At 32.3% G+C, this 18,561-nt stretch overlaps 1 protein-coding gene across 3 annotated transcripts in view; it reads right to left on the bottom strand.

Annotated features, from left to right (window-relative positions):
• The window catches only part of LOC126891748 (zinc finger protein 664-like), a 56,649-nt gene that overhangs the window by 2,708 nt on the left and 35,380 nt on the right, over positions 1 to 18,561 (bottom strand). For 2 of the 3 annotated variants that reach the window (XM_050661035.1, XM_050661037.1), the window contains exon 2: positions 14,072 to 14,221. In XM_050661035.1, coding sequence (XP_050516992.1) covers positions 14,072 to 14,221 — 150 coding nt within the window. Of the gene's footprint in view, positions 1 to 14,071; positions 14,222 to 18,561 lie in introns of those variants that run through there. The other variant, XM_050661036.1, reaches the window with a different exon arrangement.

Here is an 18,561-nt window from a genome sequence, read left to right as displayed (position 1 = left end):
GATTATCGGAGAATAGGCCATTTTTGGGAAAAGTTATTTACCAGCAATTTTATTGCTGGAATCGAATCTTATGATTGTATATGTTACAGTTCAAGTTGATTATCCAGTTGGAGTTGACTCCAACTAGTTGGAGTCAACTCTAACGGCTGGTTTCAGTAAAAGTTGATTATAAATATAAAATGAAGATTTATATTCAACATTTACTAGTAAAAGTAGACTCCAACTAGGAAAAGTATACTCTTCCCAATGCAATTTAGTAAAAGTTGATTCCGATTCACACATGTTCAAATTAGTCTAGGCTGTATCGTCGCCCCCGTTAGGTAAATTACTCCGATTTGAATTTTTTGCACAAACTTACTCAAAAAGAGGTCCTTATAACAAATCTACTGGGTGCCAGGCAGTACCTTGATCGATAAATTGTTTAAACAATTTTTTTAGACAAATTCACAAAAATAATTTTTTCACTTCGAACATTTTTTTTAGATCATTTGGGTTATTCTGAGCAATTGGGATATTCTGAGTATTTTGTGATTTTTCTCTAAAATTGATTGTTGTCGAGTTATACGCGATTTAAAATTTGAAAAATGCGAAAATAGCCATTTTCAAGGCTTAATAACTCGGTTAAAATTCATTATTATGAAAGTCAGAAAGTGACCAAATCTTGTAGAGCCCCCTCTACAAGATCCAGCAGAAATTTTTGTCACTATTTTATTACTAAGCTTTATCTTTAATTATTAACAATGAGCGCTAAGTGCGTATTAGGCGGCCGTCAATGGTGAGTGCTAAAGAGATGCACCGTTCCAGCCGTCCAATGGCGAATCTCACTCGCACTCACATTGACGGCCGCCCTCAATACACGGTTAGCGCTCATTGTTGATAATTAAAAATAATATCTTATTAATGAAATAATGACAAAAATTTCTTCAGGATCTTATAGAAGTAGCTTTAATCTTTGATTTTTTTTTAGTTTCTGACTTTCATAATATAAAATATCGTATGGCATTTTTGCCTTTCGGACAGTTCCGGCGCCAATTACATCTTTAACCCTGTTTCAAGTAACTAGTGTCGATGTACACTAGCCCAGGGGGACCGACGGCTTAACGTGTTCTCCGAGGCACGGTGAGACGGCTCGTGTCATTATTGGAAATGAAAATGGTTTGTCTTTAGCAGGGCTCGAACCCACGTGCACTGGCGTATGAGGCCAGCGATTATGCCGTTACTCCACGGCCGCTCGCTCGACTTTCACAATAATTATCTTTAACCGAGTTATTTAACCTCGAAAATGGTTATTTTGGGGTTTTTCAAATTTTAAATAGCTAATAACTCGACAACAGTCAATTTTAGAGGAAAAAAGGCCCAACAGATCTAATAAAATTTGTACGAAGTGAAAAAATTACACACACCGGCAAAATTAGCCGAACACCTTAAAAATGGGACATGTTTGATGTCTCGAATTTCCTAAACCTGTTGCCCGATTTAAGTGATTCTTTTAGTAAGTTGTAGCCTTATTAGTTAAGAATATCGGTGTAATAATATTGTTGCTAGACAGGTACATGTCATTTTATACCGGGTGTTACAATCATACTGTCTTTTTTTCTTAAAGTTCGGAAGACCCTGTGGAATATTCTAGTATATATAATATTTTAAAATTAAAACTCGATTGTAGGCTTTCTTAACATTTTCTTTTTTGATTCATTTGCTTATGTTGGAAAATAAAAAAGTTAAGTGCTTTAACAACTAGCCATGTTTTTTATCAATAAATCCTCATAGTAGGGGAGGAAAGTATGCTAAATTTGCAGTTTGTACAGATGTCTCCTATTTAAAATTTTAAAGTAACCCCCCAGCCCACCTCCGTCGGGATCGTGTTTGGTGCCATTCGGTAGATTTTTGAAAAATATTGAATAGGTGTATTTTGCAGTTTTACGATCTGATGTTCATTTCGCGAAATATCGCAGGGTTCGTATTTAAAATTTTTAATTTACCCCCTCCCCTCTCCGTGGGGTGTCACGAACCCCCACGGAGGTGGGCGGGGGATTTAATTTAAAATTCCAAATAGGAGCCCCCAATTTTTATTGCAGATTTGGATTCTTCACGTAAAAATAAGCAACTTTTATTTGACACATTTTTTCTAATTATGGATAGATAGCGCTATAATCGGAGAAAAATGATTGTTTCAAATGGAAAATTAAATTAAAAAATGAAAAGTCCCCCACTTTATGAAAAATTTAACTTAACCTTTTTCTGATTTTAGCACATACTCTTCACAATCCAATAGGTTCCCATAAAGCTCGAGTAACTGCAAATTTAGTATACTTTCCTCCCCTACTATGAGGATTTATTGATGAAAAACATGGATAGTTGTTAACGCACATAACTTTTTTATTATCACACATAAGTAAATGAATCAAAAAGAAAAATGTTAAGAAAGCCCAAATCTACAATCGAGTGTTAATTTTAATATTTTACATGTGCTAGAATATTCCACAGGGTGTTCCAAACTTTAAGAAAAAACACAGCATGATTTGTACACCCGGTATAAAATGATATTTACCTGTCTAGCAACAATATTATTACAACGATATTCTTAAATAATAAGGCTATAACATACTAAAAGAATCATCCAAATCGGATCAGTGGTTTAGGAAACTCGAGACATCAAACATATCCCATTTTTAAGGTGTTCGGCTAATTTTGCCGGTGTGTGTATTTTTGCGAATTTGTTTATCGCCAAACGTCACTAAAATCATTCATTATTGTACTCATTTGCCCTCATTTTCGACAGTAAAGTAACACTTTGTTGTATTGAAAGAAGAATGTTACTTTACCTGCCGCGATAATTAATCAAATTAACCGAGATTGAATGTAAGTGGTCAATGGCAGCAATCGATTATTTATTTGAGTGAAATTAAAATTTATTTACTTTAATTATTAAAAGTATTGTACAAAATTTATCTTATTATTAATAAAAATGTATGTCAAAAAGTACAAATTGTGTAGTGTTTCGCAATTATATTCATACAAAATAAATGAAAACTTTACAGATTTAGTAATTAGGTAGGTATACAATATTGATAAAACTATCGATTAAACATCAAAACCGGCCATCATGCAAAAGTCATCTGTGATTACTGTCATTACTGTCATACGAATATTTTATTTCGTCTAAAATTAAAAAAACTTCCTCAAAGTTGTAAGTAAGTGTTAATGTTTTTTATGATTGACGATACAATTTTGTACGCACCACCTCAATACTCTTTATCGAACGCGTCTGTTCCTCTGCTCGTAATATCAGACTCGTTCGATAAAGTGTCACTTTACTGACTGACTTTACTGAAATTGGTTAAACAATTTTTCGACCGCGGTACCGCGTGACACCCTGTGTATTTGTTATAAGGATTGTTATACGGATGTACTTCTTTGAGTAAGTTTGTGCAAAAAATCGAATCAGAATAATTTACCTAACGGGGGCGACGTTACAGACTATACTAATAAGTAGTTGAAACGGTCAAAACAAAGAAACGTACACTCATTAAAAATGCACTTGAGATTCTCGTATAATCAACATTTACTGAATCGATCCAGGAAGAGTCGACTCCAACTAGTAAAAGTCGATTTAAATTTTTAAAATCAACTTTTACTGCTCGTTTCAGTTGGAGTTGACTCCAACTAGTTGGAGTCAACTCTAACTGAGAATCAACTTGAACTGTAACATATACATTAATAATATAGATATGCAAAGTCTGCAGATAGCGTGCTACTTTTTTTATAAACAAAATGGCGCCCGAATATCGTGTTTTATTATCGAGTAGAGCCATCGAACTAACGCCTTATTAAATGTCAATCTTGCTTTTGTTGTGTTATAATAAATTAATGAATTTATTATAACAATACAGTGGAACCTCGATAACTCGGATTAATCGGGACCGCGGCCGATCCGGGTTATCGAAAATCCGGGTTAGCCGGAGAATATGGTAAAAATTAATAAAATACGGTATACTTACAGATAAACTCTTAAATTGAAATAACATGAAATATATATAAATATGCACAGTACCTACACATCTTAATTACTAAAAACACCCAAACACAAACCTAAGCAAAGCAAACCGAAGCGAACAATACCACAATACTGTATTCATACAGTCACAATCGGAAGGATGTTTTGTTATTATGTATTAAGAACAGTGAAAACTAAGACCATTGATTAAAAAAGAATTTTTTAAATAGTCTTTCTTAAACAATGCTAACACAGTTTGAAATAAAAAATAAAGGAATAATACAGACCATTGCCTGTTGTTTCTGCCGGCTTGTGTCCATGAGTCATTTTTACTATCTATAGTTCAAATTATTACACAAATACACATTATCTCTCAAATATTATATTACATACATACATTTTTATTTGTTGAAATTTTTATCTGATAATTAACTATTTTGATGGAAAATAAGCCACAATTAAATTGAAAAAATAATTTTATTAACATTTCGACGCCCAGAACGGGTGTTATTGTCAAAATACAAAATATGTACTGAAAATCAAAATGTTTATCTGATGAAAATCGGTCCGGGTTAGCCGGACTTCCGGGTTATCGGGGGCCGACTTATCGGGGTTCCACTGTAATTTTTAATTTGTTTAAATAAAGATTGTTTAAATAATTATATAGCTTTCAAATGATAATATTTGTATTTTTATTGTTAAAAGGTACATTTGTAGTAGGTTTATCTAAAAAAAATCTACAACAGGAACATATGTAGTTTTCTTTTCTTATAAATAAATTACCCTATTATAACAAAACAAAAGCAAGTTTGACATTTAATAATGCGTTAGTTAGATGGCTCTACTCGAGTTACTTGGGAACAAAAAAAGAATGAAGAAAATTGCTATATGGGAAGCCGAGAAAATGCATTTTTTTAACGTATACCGATTTTGAACTTTGGGATTACATTTTCTCCAACCTAATTTTTGATTGGAATTTGCTATTTTTGGCAATTTTCACTCGTAGTCGTATTATCGATAGTTTTTATTATAATATATGTTATGAGTATTTTAAAGATATGAAAATTGGTGTGGAGAAAGAAGTCAAAACAAGGTGATGGTTTAAAAATTATGATCCTATTGTTTATATCTTTGCCGTAAATGCCAAATTTCTTGTTGTTCATGTGTTGTGTTGTGTTTCATGCTCTTACCAAATTTCGTGTTGTTATCCCATGCCTGTCAGGAAATATTCAAGAATAAATAAAATAAAAGTTTGACACCCTGTATTTCGGTTATTATTATCAACTTTCGTACTAAGGTAAGTTAGACCTATTAAATCAACCTATTTTAAGCTTAGGAATCTAAGGTTAAGCTATGGCCCATTCTTTACCAAACACATTTAATGATTTTGAGAATGTTTTAATTGTGTATAAAGTTGAATTTTAGTAAATCAATTATACAAGAGGGTACAAAAATACAAGTACAGTGCAAATACTTTAATTTAAGGACAGCGCAAAATGTCTCCTGTCAAAATGTTCAATGTGTTTTAAATGTATTCATTTTTTTCGAATTCTGAGAAAACTAATAAATATTTTTGAAAAATTTAAACGCAGAATGAAAGGTTACGTTATTGCCGAGGGCCGAAAGTCCCTGAAAACTTCTATGTTTATTTTAATAATAAGGGGTAAAAAAATTTAGTGTGACTTTTAATTTTCAAATATCTCATTCAAAAGAAACTTTTTGGTTATTCTAAGGGACTTTCGTCCCTCGGTAATAACGCATTTTTTATTTTGCGTTTAAATTTTTTAAAAATACTTATTAGTTTTGACCATTGAACATTTTGACAGGCTAAATTTTGCGCCTATGCCCTTAACTATATTTAAATGTTAATACAACTCAATATTCTAAACATACTTTTACAATTAGGTATTTTATAAAATAATTATATCTCGATGAATAATTTTCGCATTAAAGTAGATTTTTGAGCAAATTCGTCGATAATTTCATCATTTTTAAGCTCACACAAAGCTTCATTTTCTATAGCCATTAGAATAAATGTTTCCAAGTGATCTTGTATTAATGTACTTCTTAACCGATTTTTTAGTATATTTCAACGTTTAAAAGCTTCTTTCGCAAGATACTTGGGTTATTGAAAGAATTAATAAATGCTTATGTACTATATTTAAATTTGGATAATCACACTTATATAAGTTGTACATTGTTGTACTTATGTAAAACAGCGTAACAACAAGCTATACAATCTTTACATTTTTTAGTACCACACGGAGGTGAAGTTTTCACGGTATCAACAACATTGTCACTTGTTACTTCATATTCATTATCACTTAGATTAACAATGTTATGATCCTTCATATTTTCTGTAAACTGAACATATTTATCATTAACTCGATCTGCTATAAAATCAGTCCTATTTTTTAATGCAATCCATTTATCAGATAAATCCAGTTCTTCTTTAATTGCAGTAGCAGATATGGCAGCATAAAAATTTCTTAATTATTTAGTAAATGATTTAAATGCCGTTAAAGGTTTTTTAAAGGTAATTTTTTGTATAGGTATACCATGTAGAGTTTGTAGAGTGTTTATATCATAAAACGATGTGTCTTAATCACATCGTTTTTCGATACTTCCAATAATTCGGTAAATTTTATATTCAGGAGAGCACATATTAGGGAAAACCATAAATATACTAGTATGTATGAAAATAAATATTATCTGTAGCAAATCATTTATACAGTTGAGTCCGCGAATCTTTACCCGTGCGTCATCATTTAAAGCATACGAAATAAGTCGATATGTCGGAAATGGAAATCTACTAAACGCAACAGCAAGTGACAGTAAGTGACTGTGCCAGTAAGTGAATTAGTAATCAAAACCAAATAAGAAATGTCTCACTGTCAGAAAACGAAAAAATGGAGCAAGAAAATTCAGATAATGAAGAATTTCAACCAAATGAGTTCCAAAAAATTGAATATAAGAAGCGGAGAAGAAATTGCAACAGCCCACAAATGAAAAAAAAATCCGTAAAGGTAAGTGAATTTGAAAATTCTATTAGCACACAAAATCGTTTTTCTTCACTATTAAATGAAGATGATACAGAGCAAAGAAATAATAAAAAAAAGGAAATAGATAAAGTTCCTCCTTTTATACTATATGGAGTCTCAAATTTACCAGGTCTTCTAACATTAATTCGCTCATCTAAGTCAGATTTTGCTTACAAATTGTTATCAGAAAACAAAATAAAAATTCAGACAAATACTATCGACAATTACAAAACAATCAAAAAGCTGCTGGACGACAATAAAATCGTCAGGCATACCTATAAACTACCAGAAGAAAAATCGTACAGAGTAGTTTTATGAAACATACATTACAGCACAGACACAAAAGACATAACAGCAGCATTAGCAGACGAAGGTCATAAGGTAAAACAAATAATGACTGTCCATGACAAACAAACAAAATCACCCAAAAACTTGTTCTTTATTGACATTGAGAGAAATCGAAATAACGGTGATATCTGTAAAATCTCAAAACTGTTAAATGCAGTCGTTAGATTCGAAACACCCCACAAAAAGCAAACTATAGTGCAATGTAAACGATGCCAAAGTTATGGACATACAAGGAACCAATGCACTCAACAATTTCGCTGCGTGAAATGTGCTGAGTATCACGACTACCGTACCTACAAAAAGAAAAAGGAGGATAGCAATCCAACAAAATGTGCATTATGTGGAGGAGTACATCCTGCAAATTATAAAGGTTGTCAGGTATACCTTGAAATTTTAAATAGAAGATATCCCTCCAGTAATAGTGTGGCTGTACAAAATCAAGTGACAAGACCAAAAGAACAAAAGCAAGAATCACAAAACACTATAAGCAGCTCACACGCTCCAGTAGAGATGAAAACATATGCACAAGCAGCTTCAAATCAAAATCAAGTTCAAAATATAAACAGGGTAGTTATTACCGCAGTCAACAATCAATTCACCACGTTCCTTCAACAGCAAAATAATTATCTCCTGCAACAAAACGTTCAACTTCAACAACAAATAGAAAAGCAACAGTAAGCAATCCTTGAACTAACCAAGGAAATAATACATTTGAGAGATCTAGTACAGCAAAACACTAAATCCAATAATTAATGGCTCAAATATTTAAAATAGCTTTATGGAACGCCAATGGGGTCATAAATCGGAAGAATGAAATTGAGGAATTTTTAAAATTTCACAACCTAGATATAATTTTAATATCTGAATCTCACTTAACATCAGAAAATAGTTTTAGAATATCCAACTATTTAATGTACAATGCTGCCCATCCAGACGCAGCAAGAAGAGCCAGTGCTGGAGCAGCTATTATCATTAGAAAGGGTATAAAACACCATATTCTACAAATGATTGAACAACCAGATCTACAAGCAGTCTCCATTGAAATAGAAGATGTAACCGTTTCCTGGCAGGTGGAGACTATAACGCCAAACATACTAGTTGGGGTTCAAGACTGTGCGCTCCTGGAAGAGGCAGGGTACTACATCAAATTATATCAGAACAACACTTGGACCATTTGTCTACGTATCAGCCTACATACTGGCCATCCCACCCGCAGAAAGTTCCTGACTGTTTAAATTTCTTTGTTACAAAAGGGCCCTCAAGGGGATATCTAAGTATCGATTCAAATTTTGATATAGAGTCTGATCATACTCCTATAGTAGCAACTGTACATTCAGGAATTAAAGAAAAAACCTCTGCCCAAGTTGCACAATTACAAAACCAACTGTCAAGCTTTCAGAGAAATGGTTGAAGCAAATATTGAACTAAACGTATCACTAAAGTCACCAGAAGAACTAGAAAAAGAAATCCAAAATTACACAACAACGATTCAGGAAGCTGCATGGAAATCAACACCTCCACCAACAAAAGCAAAACAAAAATTAATTGTCCAATAAATGTCAGAGAAAAAATAATTGAAAAAACGTATCTGAATAGAACTTGGAAGCAAACTAGACATCCAGATAATAAGTTAAGGCTCAATAGAGCAGCACGACAATTGAAGGAACTATTAAAACAACTAAAAAATAACAGCGTTCAAGAATACCTAGAAAATTTAACGCCGTCAGATGCCAGCGATTATGCGCTGTGGAAGGCTACAAAAAAATTAAAACAGCAACATCGTCATATCCCACCAATTAGAAAATAAAACGGAACATGGGCCAGAACAGACAATGAAAAGGCAGAAATTTTCGGCGAATACCTAGAAGAAGTTTTCAAACCTATACCATCTGCTGCAACAAATAACGATCAAGAAATCTACAATTTCCTACAGAACCAAACCCCGACAGGAGAAAACACACTACACGTTTCACCCAAAGAAGTTCAAAACATAATCAACAATAATCTAATAAAAAAGAAAGCACCTGGCTATGACTTAATCACAGGTGAAGTAATTAAAAATCTACCTACCAAAGCAATTAAAATGCTAACTCAATTGTGTAATACGGTACTAAGGCTAAAACACTTCCCAATCCAATGGAAAATTGCGGAAATTATCCTTATACAAAAATCAGAAAAACCTCCAAATGAGCTCACTTCATATCGACTAGTTTAATGCCAGTAATGTCTAAGATCATGGAAAAAATAATAGAAAAAAAGACTTCTACAAATACTAACAGACAGAAATATGATACCCGACCACCAATTTGGCTTTAGGAAAGAGCATGGTACCGTCGAACAAGTTCACAGAGTGGTCAACGTTATAAATAAAACATTTGAAGAAAATAGTTACTGTTCAGCACCATTCCTCGATGTTAGCCAGGCTTTTGATAAAGTTTGGCATCAAGGACTGTTGTATAAACTGAAAAAGAACTTACCAGAAGAACTATATACACTCCTTAAGTTGTATTTATCAGAAAGATACTTTCAAGTGAAGTTTGAGTCAGCCTATACAAAACTATATCCCATCAGATCAGGAGTACCGCAAGGAAGCGTTCTGGGACCACAACTGTATCTGGTTTACACAGCCGACTTACCCACAAATCGTGATACAACAACCACCACCTTTGCAGACAATACTGCAATCCTAGCAGTACACAAAAATCCCGTCGAAGCTGCTGCAAAACTCCAGAGAGTATGAAGGCCCCGTCTCACCATCAAATAATTGACAGTTATTTGATCAAACTTGACAGTCAAACTTGACTAGTGACACAAACTATACATACTAACTGTCACTTTGTGTCACTAACTGTCAAGTTTGATCAAATAACTGTCAATTATTTGATGGTGAGACGGGGCCTTTATATAAAATAAATACATTGGCACAAAATCAAACCATATTGATTTTACAAAATGTCACGGTGAATCACCTACAGTAACAATAATAAGGTAATTCCCTCAGGTACCTCTGTAAAATATCTGGGCATGCACTTGGACAGAGGATTAACCTGGAGAAACCATATATAGAACAAACGTAAACAACTGGGCATAAAATTTAGTAAACATTATTGGCTTCTAGGGCGTAAGTCTAAGCTCACGACAAGAAATAAACTCCTAGTCTACAACACAATACTCAAATCAGTCTGGGCATATGGTCTGCAGCTCTGGGGAACAGCATCCAAGTCGAATGTATCCATAATTGAGAGATTCCAGTCCAAGGTGTTAAGTTCAATAATCGATGCTCCGTGGTTTGTTACTAACAGGGATATTTACAATGATCTGGAAACGAAAACCGTCAGTGAAGTGATAGTGGAGTTAAGTGCAAAATACATCGTACGTCTTGAAAGCCACGCGAATGTGCTTGCAATTAATTTGTTAGACAACAGTCAGGAAACAAAATGGTTAAAGCGACAGACACCATTAGATTTACCGCACAGACATTAATATTGTTACAGTAGCTAAGTTAATATAATATGTAATACAGTAATTTAATATTATCTCTATAGAGATGTGTGGTGCTGGTCACAATCTCTTCATGTCATTATTTCTCAGATAAAATGTGCCTATTGTTATATGTTATAAGAGATTTCCTAATAAACATAAAAAAAAGTAAATTTTAATTTCCGACTTATCATAGACTTATTTCGTATGCTTTAAATGATGACGCACGGGTAAAGATTCCGGGACTCAAATGTATGTGTAGAGTCATTCATTTATTTAACTGTATTTGACAATTAAAACAGATTTATTTTTTTTTAATGTTTTGTTAATATCATTCGGTTACAGATAAAAAAAATTTGTTCTATCTAAAAATTTTTGCGAAAAGAACTTATTTGACCGGTCTCAAGAGGCTGCAGCCTCTCGGTGATTACACCGATTCGTTTATATGGCCAGCACGCCACTGATGTGCACTTTCAAATGTTTTTTCAAAGTCCCTGCGTCACTAAATTGTTTAAAACAAATTTCACACTTGTGAGTTCTGAAGCTATTTCCGTGTGGCATTTTTATAATTAACTATTTTCTATGGGAAATAAGCTACAATTTTACTAAAAAAAGAATTTATTAACGTTTCGAATCCCAAATCGGGTTTCGTTGTCAAAATACAAAATACTTCTAAAATAAACAAAAATGTTGTTGCTAAGTACAAAAAAGTCTTCTAATAATTTATTTAATCTGACTCATTTATATTGGCAATTCAGACGTATATTATACATTTTAAAGTAGAAGACTTTAAAATGATCTCGCCAATATTTATGAGTTGCCTTCCTGGGACGACTTTACTAAAAGATAGATACATGAAATCAATCCCAACTCAAGAATATCCGTCGCAAAAAAATCATAGCATGTGATCTGTGTTTAAAAAGACAACCAAATGCAACGATGACAGTAAAATTCTCGCGTTAGAGATTTCATAGTAAATCACGAGGGAAAACCAGGAAAAAACCTCGTGATACTATCCCGACATCGTAAGTATTTGGTATTACATTTAATTTACCTTCAAAAAACTAATATCAAATTCTGACTTTAATATGTTTAAATTATAAATAATATTAATAATACATAGATATACAATAAGTAATACTAAAATATAAAATTTGTACTAACTCGATATGTTATTGACTTACTAATCATGGTATTTTCTTTCTATTGACTTCCTCTTTCAGTATGGGTAACCACATCCTACTGCATTCTACCGAGGAATTTGCTACACAATTGGTTTCATTTAGCATAATTAGCTTCTTTGATTTGTCTCTTTTTACTATCTGATTCTTTCAGAACTATACTTGAATCTCTCCACTGAACTCTATGTTCATTATCCCATGCGTGTTGACATATTTGAGATCTATTAAAAATAAATTAAAAATAAATCTAAAACAATAGGAAATAAATTAAACATTTCAACAATATTCAAAACAACAAACACATTGAGGTCTATTCTATTTAAAACTAAACCTAACAATGAACAAGAAAGAACAAAGAATTGCATTTATAAAATACCTTGTGAATGCGAACAATTTTATTTAGGTGAAACATCAAGACCATTAAACGTTAGAATAAGTGAACATCAGTCTTATATTAAAAATAGAGAATTTGATAGATCTCAAATATGTCAACACGCATGGGATAATGAACATAGAGTTCAGTGGAGAGATTCAAGTATTTCTGAAAGAATCAGATAGTAAAAAGAGAAAAATCAAAGAAGCGGCTCTAATTATGCTAAATGAAACCAATTGTGTCGCAAATTCCTCGGTAGAATGCAGTAGGATATGGTTACCCATACTGAAAGAGGAAGTCAATAGAAAGAAAATACCACGATTAGTAAGTCAATAACATATCGAGTTAGTACAAATTTTATATTTTAGTATTACTTATTGTATATCTATGTATTATTAATATTATTTATAATTTAAACATATTAAAGTCAGAGTTTGATATTAGTTTTTTGAAGGTAAATTAAATGTAAGACCAAATACTTACGAAGTCGGGATAGTATCACGAGGTTTTTTCCTGGTTTTCCCTCGTGATTTACTATGAAATCTCTAACGCGAGAATTTTACTGTCATCGTTGCATTTGGTTGTCTTTTTGACAGATCACATGCTATGATTGTTTTGTGACGGATATTCGTGAGTTGGGATTGATTTCATGTAATCGAATGAACTATCTTTTAGTAAAGTCATCCCAGGAACGCAACTCATAAATATTGGCGATATCATTTTAAAGTCTTCTACTTTAAAATGTATATTATACGTCTGAATTGCCAATATAAATGAGTCAGATTAAATAAATTATTAGAAGAATTTTTTTACTTAGCAACAACATTTTTGTTTATTTTAGTAGTATTTTGTATTTTGACAACGAAACCCGATTTGGGCTTCGAAACGTTACTAAAATCATTTTTTTGGTAAAATTGTGGCTTATTTCCCATTAAAAAAAGTTGATTATAAAAATGTCACAAGGAAATAGCTTCAGAACAACTGTAAGGTTTTTCTCCAGTGTGCACTCTCAAATGTGTTTTGAAATGACTTGCTTGGCTAAACTGCTTTAAACTAATTTGAGACTTTTAAGTATTTTCCCCAGTGTGCAATCTCAAATGTCTACTCAAATGAATTTTTTAAGAAAACTGCCTTAAACAAATTTCGCACTTGTAAGGTTTCTCTCCAGTGTGCACTCTCAAATGTATTTTCAAATCATTTGCTTGAGTAAATTGCTTAAAACATATTTCACACTTATAAGGTTTTTCGCCAGTGTGCACTCTCAAGTGTCTTTTCAACAAAGTTGTCGTAGTAAACTGCTTAAAACAAATTTCACACTTGTACGGTTTTTCCCCAGTGTGCACTCTCAAATGTGCTGTCAAAGAAGCTGCTTGACTAAATTGTTGAAAACAAATCTCACACTTGTAAGGTTTTTCCCCACTGTGCACTCGTAAATGTTGTTTCAATGCACCTGTTCGACTAAATTGTGTAAAACAAATTTCACACTTATGAGGTTTTTTTCCACTATGCGTTCTTAAATGAGCGTTCAAACTATTTTTTTGAGAAAACTGCTTAAAACAAATTTTACACTTTTCAGGTTTTTCCCCAGTGTGCACTCTCCAATGTATTTTCAAATGATTTGATTGACTATATTGTTTAAAACAAATCTCACATTTATAACGTCCTTTTCCACTCACAACTTTCATTTTTTTATTTAGTGTTTTTTCTTCAGTGTGGAGAATCATGTCATTTCCTTTGTAAGATGAATCTTGGATGAGTTTCTCCATGATTTCCATTTTGTTTTCATCTTGGAGATATAAACCTAAAATACAAACCAAGTATAATATAATTATTTGAGTAAAAAGAAAAATGATTGAAATAATCAGCAGAAGTAGTAAATGGTATAAATATGTTGCACATGTTGGACATGTTGTACAAAAAATGTGCATTGAATATACACTGCGCGCCAAAATTAACGAATAATTTTAAAATTGACATAAAAAGTAAAACTTTGAATCGAATGAAATATTATTAAGTTTGCTATATTTTTTATTTCAGAATCAGCAATCTTACAAATAATAAACATTATTAGTCAAGGAAATGAAGCATTTTGGCTCGCAATTTTTTCGTCCAGCATGGATTTACTTGAAATTTTCACAGAAGGTAGGGAATAGTCCAAGGATCATTTTCTATATCATGCTGGTGTACGCTAAAACCTTGGGGGTAGTTGCCACCCCATCTCGGGGGTCGGAATTTTCTATTACATTTTAACCATGTAAATTGATGTAAAAAGTAATTTTAAGAAAAAAATGTGTTTTACATTTTCTTCGTAAAACTAATATTTTTCGAGTTATTCGTGGTTGAAAGTAACAGTTTTTCGACGGAAAATCGACTTTTTTAGAGGGTTTTTTGAGATAACTCGAAAAATATACATTTAATCAAAAAAACTGTAGATACCAAAATTGTATCTTTTAGTAACGCAAACGAAACTGTTTTTCTATAATATTTTTACGACCAATACAAACCGAGATACGGCATGTTAAAAGTTAGCTTTTTTCGTTAAATGCATAATTTGAAATAATCAAAGCCAAATAACGGGGAAAGTTTGCATTTTTCCAGGAAAACTTACATGATGTTTTTTCAAGCATACAATAAGAAAAAAAATAATAAAAAGTTTCTAGCATAAAAATTGAGCAACTTATGATAAAAAAAACAGTCGGTACCTATTTTTCTCTACGAAAAAAACAGTGAAAACAACCCCCTACCCACCCTTGTAACTAAAAATTGGTCTTCGCCTTTCTGTAATTCCTTTTATATTTATATTATCAATACACCCAAGAAGCTTGACCTATTTAAAAGGCCTAATTTTAGAAAAATTGGAGTTTAAAGAAAAATTGATTGTTTGCAATTTTGCATTTTTTATCATTTTATTCGAAATATCTCCGAAAATATTGGAGATACGAAAAAAATGATACGACTACTAAATTGTAGCTTTTTTAATATCTAAAATTTCCTTATGCATAGATTTTCATTACAGTGAACAGTTAGCGAGATATAGCTGTTTAAATCATCTATTTACGAGCAAACATCCCCTTATTCGAGCCCTTTAAACCCACCTCAATTAAAAATTAAGGGATCTTACGGAATTTAATTTACACAGTCTTATTACTCCTTAAAAGTCCTACAAAATTATTATTGATAAAACTTTTTATCGCCAAAAATGAAAGAGCTATGTTAATAAAACTAATTTTTTTTTCGAAAAATTCGAAGAGTCCCCTTATAGAGCATTTTCAATGTACCTATATAATACCACCGAGCCGGTTCGTATACTGGATGACTAAAAAACTATTTGTATGTGTATTTTTATATATTTGTAAATTCGTATTTTTGTGTAAATAAATGTTTTTGTAATTCTTTAATTCTACTTTTTTTTCTGTATAGATCTATTAAATTGTCTACTTATAAAAATTGCAATGTTATTAAGGGTGGTTTTTAAGGGTTGAAATATTATGATATTATATCCTAAAGCATAAAACAATCATTATTTAACCAGTCAAAACCAAATTTTACTTATATAAAAGTTTACAATGTTTTTATATAATTTTTAACAATAAGGGTAGTTTACACCCCTAAAAATAATCAACGCCCTTGAGCATGATATAGAATATGAAGTACAGGGTAAGATGATCTAATCCCAAATTTTTATGTAAATTGATGCAAGCCGAAATTATTCTTTTAGGATAAGTAAACTTTTTATATATAGCTCCAACAAGGGTGGTTTTAAGGGTTGAAATATTGTGATATTATATCTTAAAGCACAAATCAATCATTATGTAACTAATAAGAAGCAAATGTTGGCAATATTAAAGTTTAAAATGTTATTTTATAATTTTTTACAATTAGGGGTGGTTTTCACCCTCAAAAAACCAAAAGCGTACAACGGCTCAAAATAGAAAATGAACTAGAGGGTGAAATGAGCCTGATCGCAAATTTTTGTACAAATCGATGCTGGACGAAAAAATTGCGAGGTTTTGCCATTTTTCCAGCTTCATTTCCTCGACTATATCACAAGCATGACAATATTGTATGCAGTAAGAGAGAAACCATAATTTCCTGAATAAAATATATATACAGGTCGATTACACATATAAATAGGTATACATATATATAAATAGGTCGATTTAAGCTAACTTACCTTAGTACGAAAGTTGATAATAACCGAAATACAGGGTGACAAAATGAAACTGTTATTTTATGTATTTTCGAATATTTCCTAACAGGCATGGTATAATAATACGAAATTTGTTTTTTTGGGACGAGAAATCTGAATTCGCCACCAAAAATGATGTATTACCCAGAGGACACCACGTATGGCTTTCAGCGCTCATTTAATATGTTCAATATTTTTTATTACCCACTCTACATACTTTTTGAATCAAAACTTGTATTCTGTTAATATTTATACTTAAAAAAGGTATACAACATTCATCTCGCTAAACTTAACCGTTTTCGAGATACACGCATTTTAAATCTGCGAGGCAACAAAAATTTTTACATAATATCATTGTAGTTACACCTGAAAAATAACTTAAAAATATAAAAATTTCTAAAAATGTATCGCAAATTTCTTCAAATGGAATTTGCGACGCAATGACATACATTTGAGAATTGGCACAATTATTATGGTTTCAAGTTTATTTTTCGGGTGATATTAGGTTTGTTCTAGCATCAGTTTCAAACGGTTTGAAACCATCAGCGAATAGCGGACCAGCGCGAGTAGAGGCGATAGCACTGGTGACTGTATTATGTTCTCTCACTGACCAACTGTTTGCTGACGGTTTCTGACTAGTTTGACTGTTTGCTAGAACAAACATAATATGTTGTATCGCAGATTTAAAATACGTTTACCCGAAAACAGTGGAGTTTAGCGAGATGAATGTAGTATACCTGTTTTAAGTAAAAATATTAAGAGAATAAAAGTTTTGATTCAAAAAGTATGTAGAGTGGGGGATAACAAAAATTGAACGTATTAAATGAGCGCTGAAAGACGTATGTTTCGCCCTCTGGGTAATACGTCATTTTTGGTGGTGAATTTAGATTTCTCATCCCAAAAACCCCCTCTTACCAAATTTCGTGTTGTCATCCCATGCCTGTCAGGAAATATTCAAGAATACATAAAATAAAAGTTTAACTTTGACACCCTGTATTTATGTTATTATTATCAACTTTCGTACTAAGGTAAGTTAGACCTATTAAATCGACCTATTTTAAGCTTAGGAATCTAAGGTTAAACTATGGCCCATTCTTTACCAAACACCCTGTATATGAATTTAATGTAATTAAGATAAAAGTAAAATAGAATTTTCAGAATGTTTTAATTGTGTAAAAAGTTGAATTTTACTAAATCAATAATTGTACAGTGCAAATACTTTAATTTGAGGACATAAGCGCAAAATGTCTCCTGTCAAAATTTTCAATGTGTTTTAAATGTATTCATTTTTTTTTTCGAATCCTGAGAAAACTAATAAATATTTTTGAAAAATTTAAACGCAGAATGAAAGATTACCTTATTACCGAGGGCCGAAAGTCCCTGAAAACTTCTATATTTATTTTAATAATAAGGGGTAAAAAAAGAGAAAAGGACCCCGCACAAACCTTATGGAAAATAGGTCCCAGTGGATTTCGTTCATACTTTGGGAAAATACTCTTTGAAGCATCCTGATAAAAAGTTCTCATGGGCACAACTCAATCGTATGAAGGATTTTCAAGATATAGAGGCCCAAACTCGGAAAATTATAAGATTCAGGGGGTATTCCAATTCCGTGAGTTACTGGTTATTTGGCAACATGTAGAAGTTTGGATCAAGGAAAACTACTAGTAGTCTAGGATTTTTTCCTGGCTATCCAATGGCGACCTTTACTTTGACCTTGACCTTCAACGGACGTCATCTTCTAGAGTTTCGAGGGTTTTCGGCTTCAATTGATATAAACAGGTTACTCATGGGTTTTTGGGATCGCTAAACACGAATATGCCATCAGAATTGCCCTCCGGATGACGTGGTGGCCAGGGTCTCTGCAAGGGACGTCATCTTCTAGAGTTTTGATGGTTTTAGGCATTTAATTGAAGGGAGTTCGAGTTTGGCAAGCAAAGCGAGAGGTCGTG

The sequence above is a fragment of the Diabrotica virgifera genome, chromosome 9, assembly GCF_917563875.1.
Source record: "Diabrotica virgifera virgifera chromosome 9, PGI_DIABVI_V3a".
Lineage (NCBI taxonomy): Eukaryota > Metazoa > Arthropoda > Insecta > Coleoptera > Chrysomelidae > Diabrotica > Diabrotica virgifera.
The sequence above is the reverse complement of the archived record's forward strand: the minus strand, read 5'-3'. Positions and strand labels throughout refer to the sequence as shown.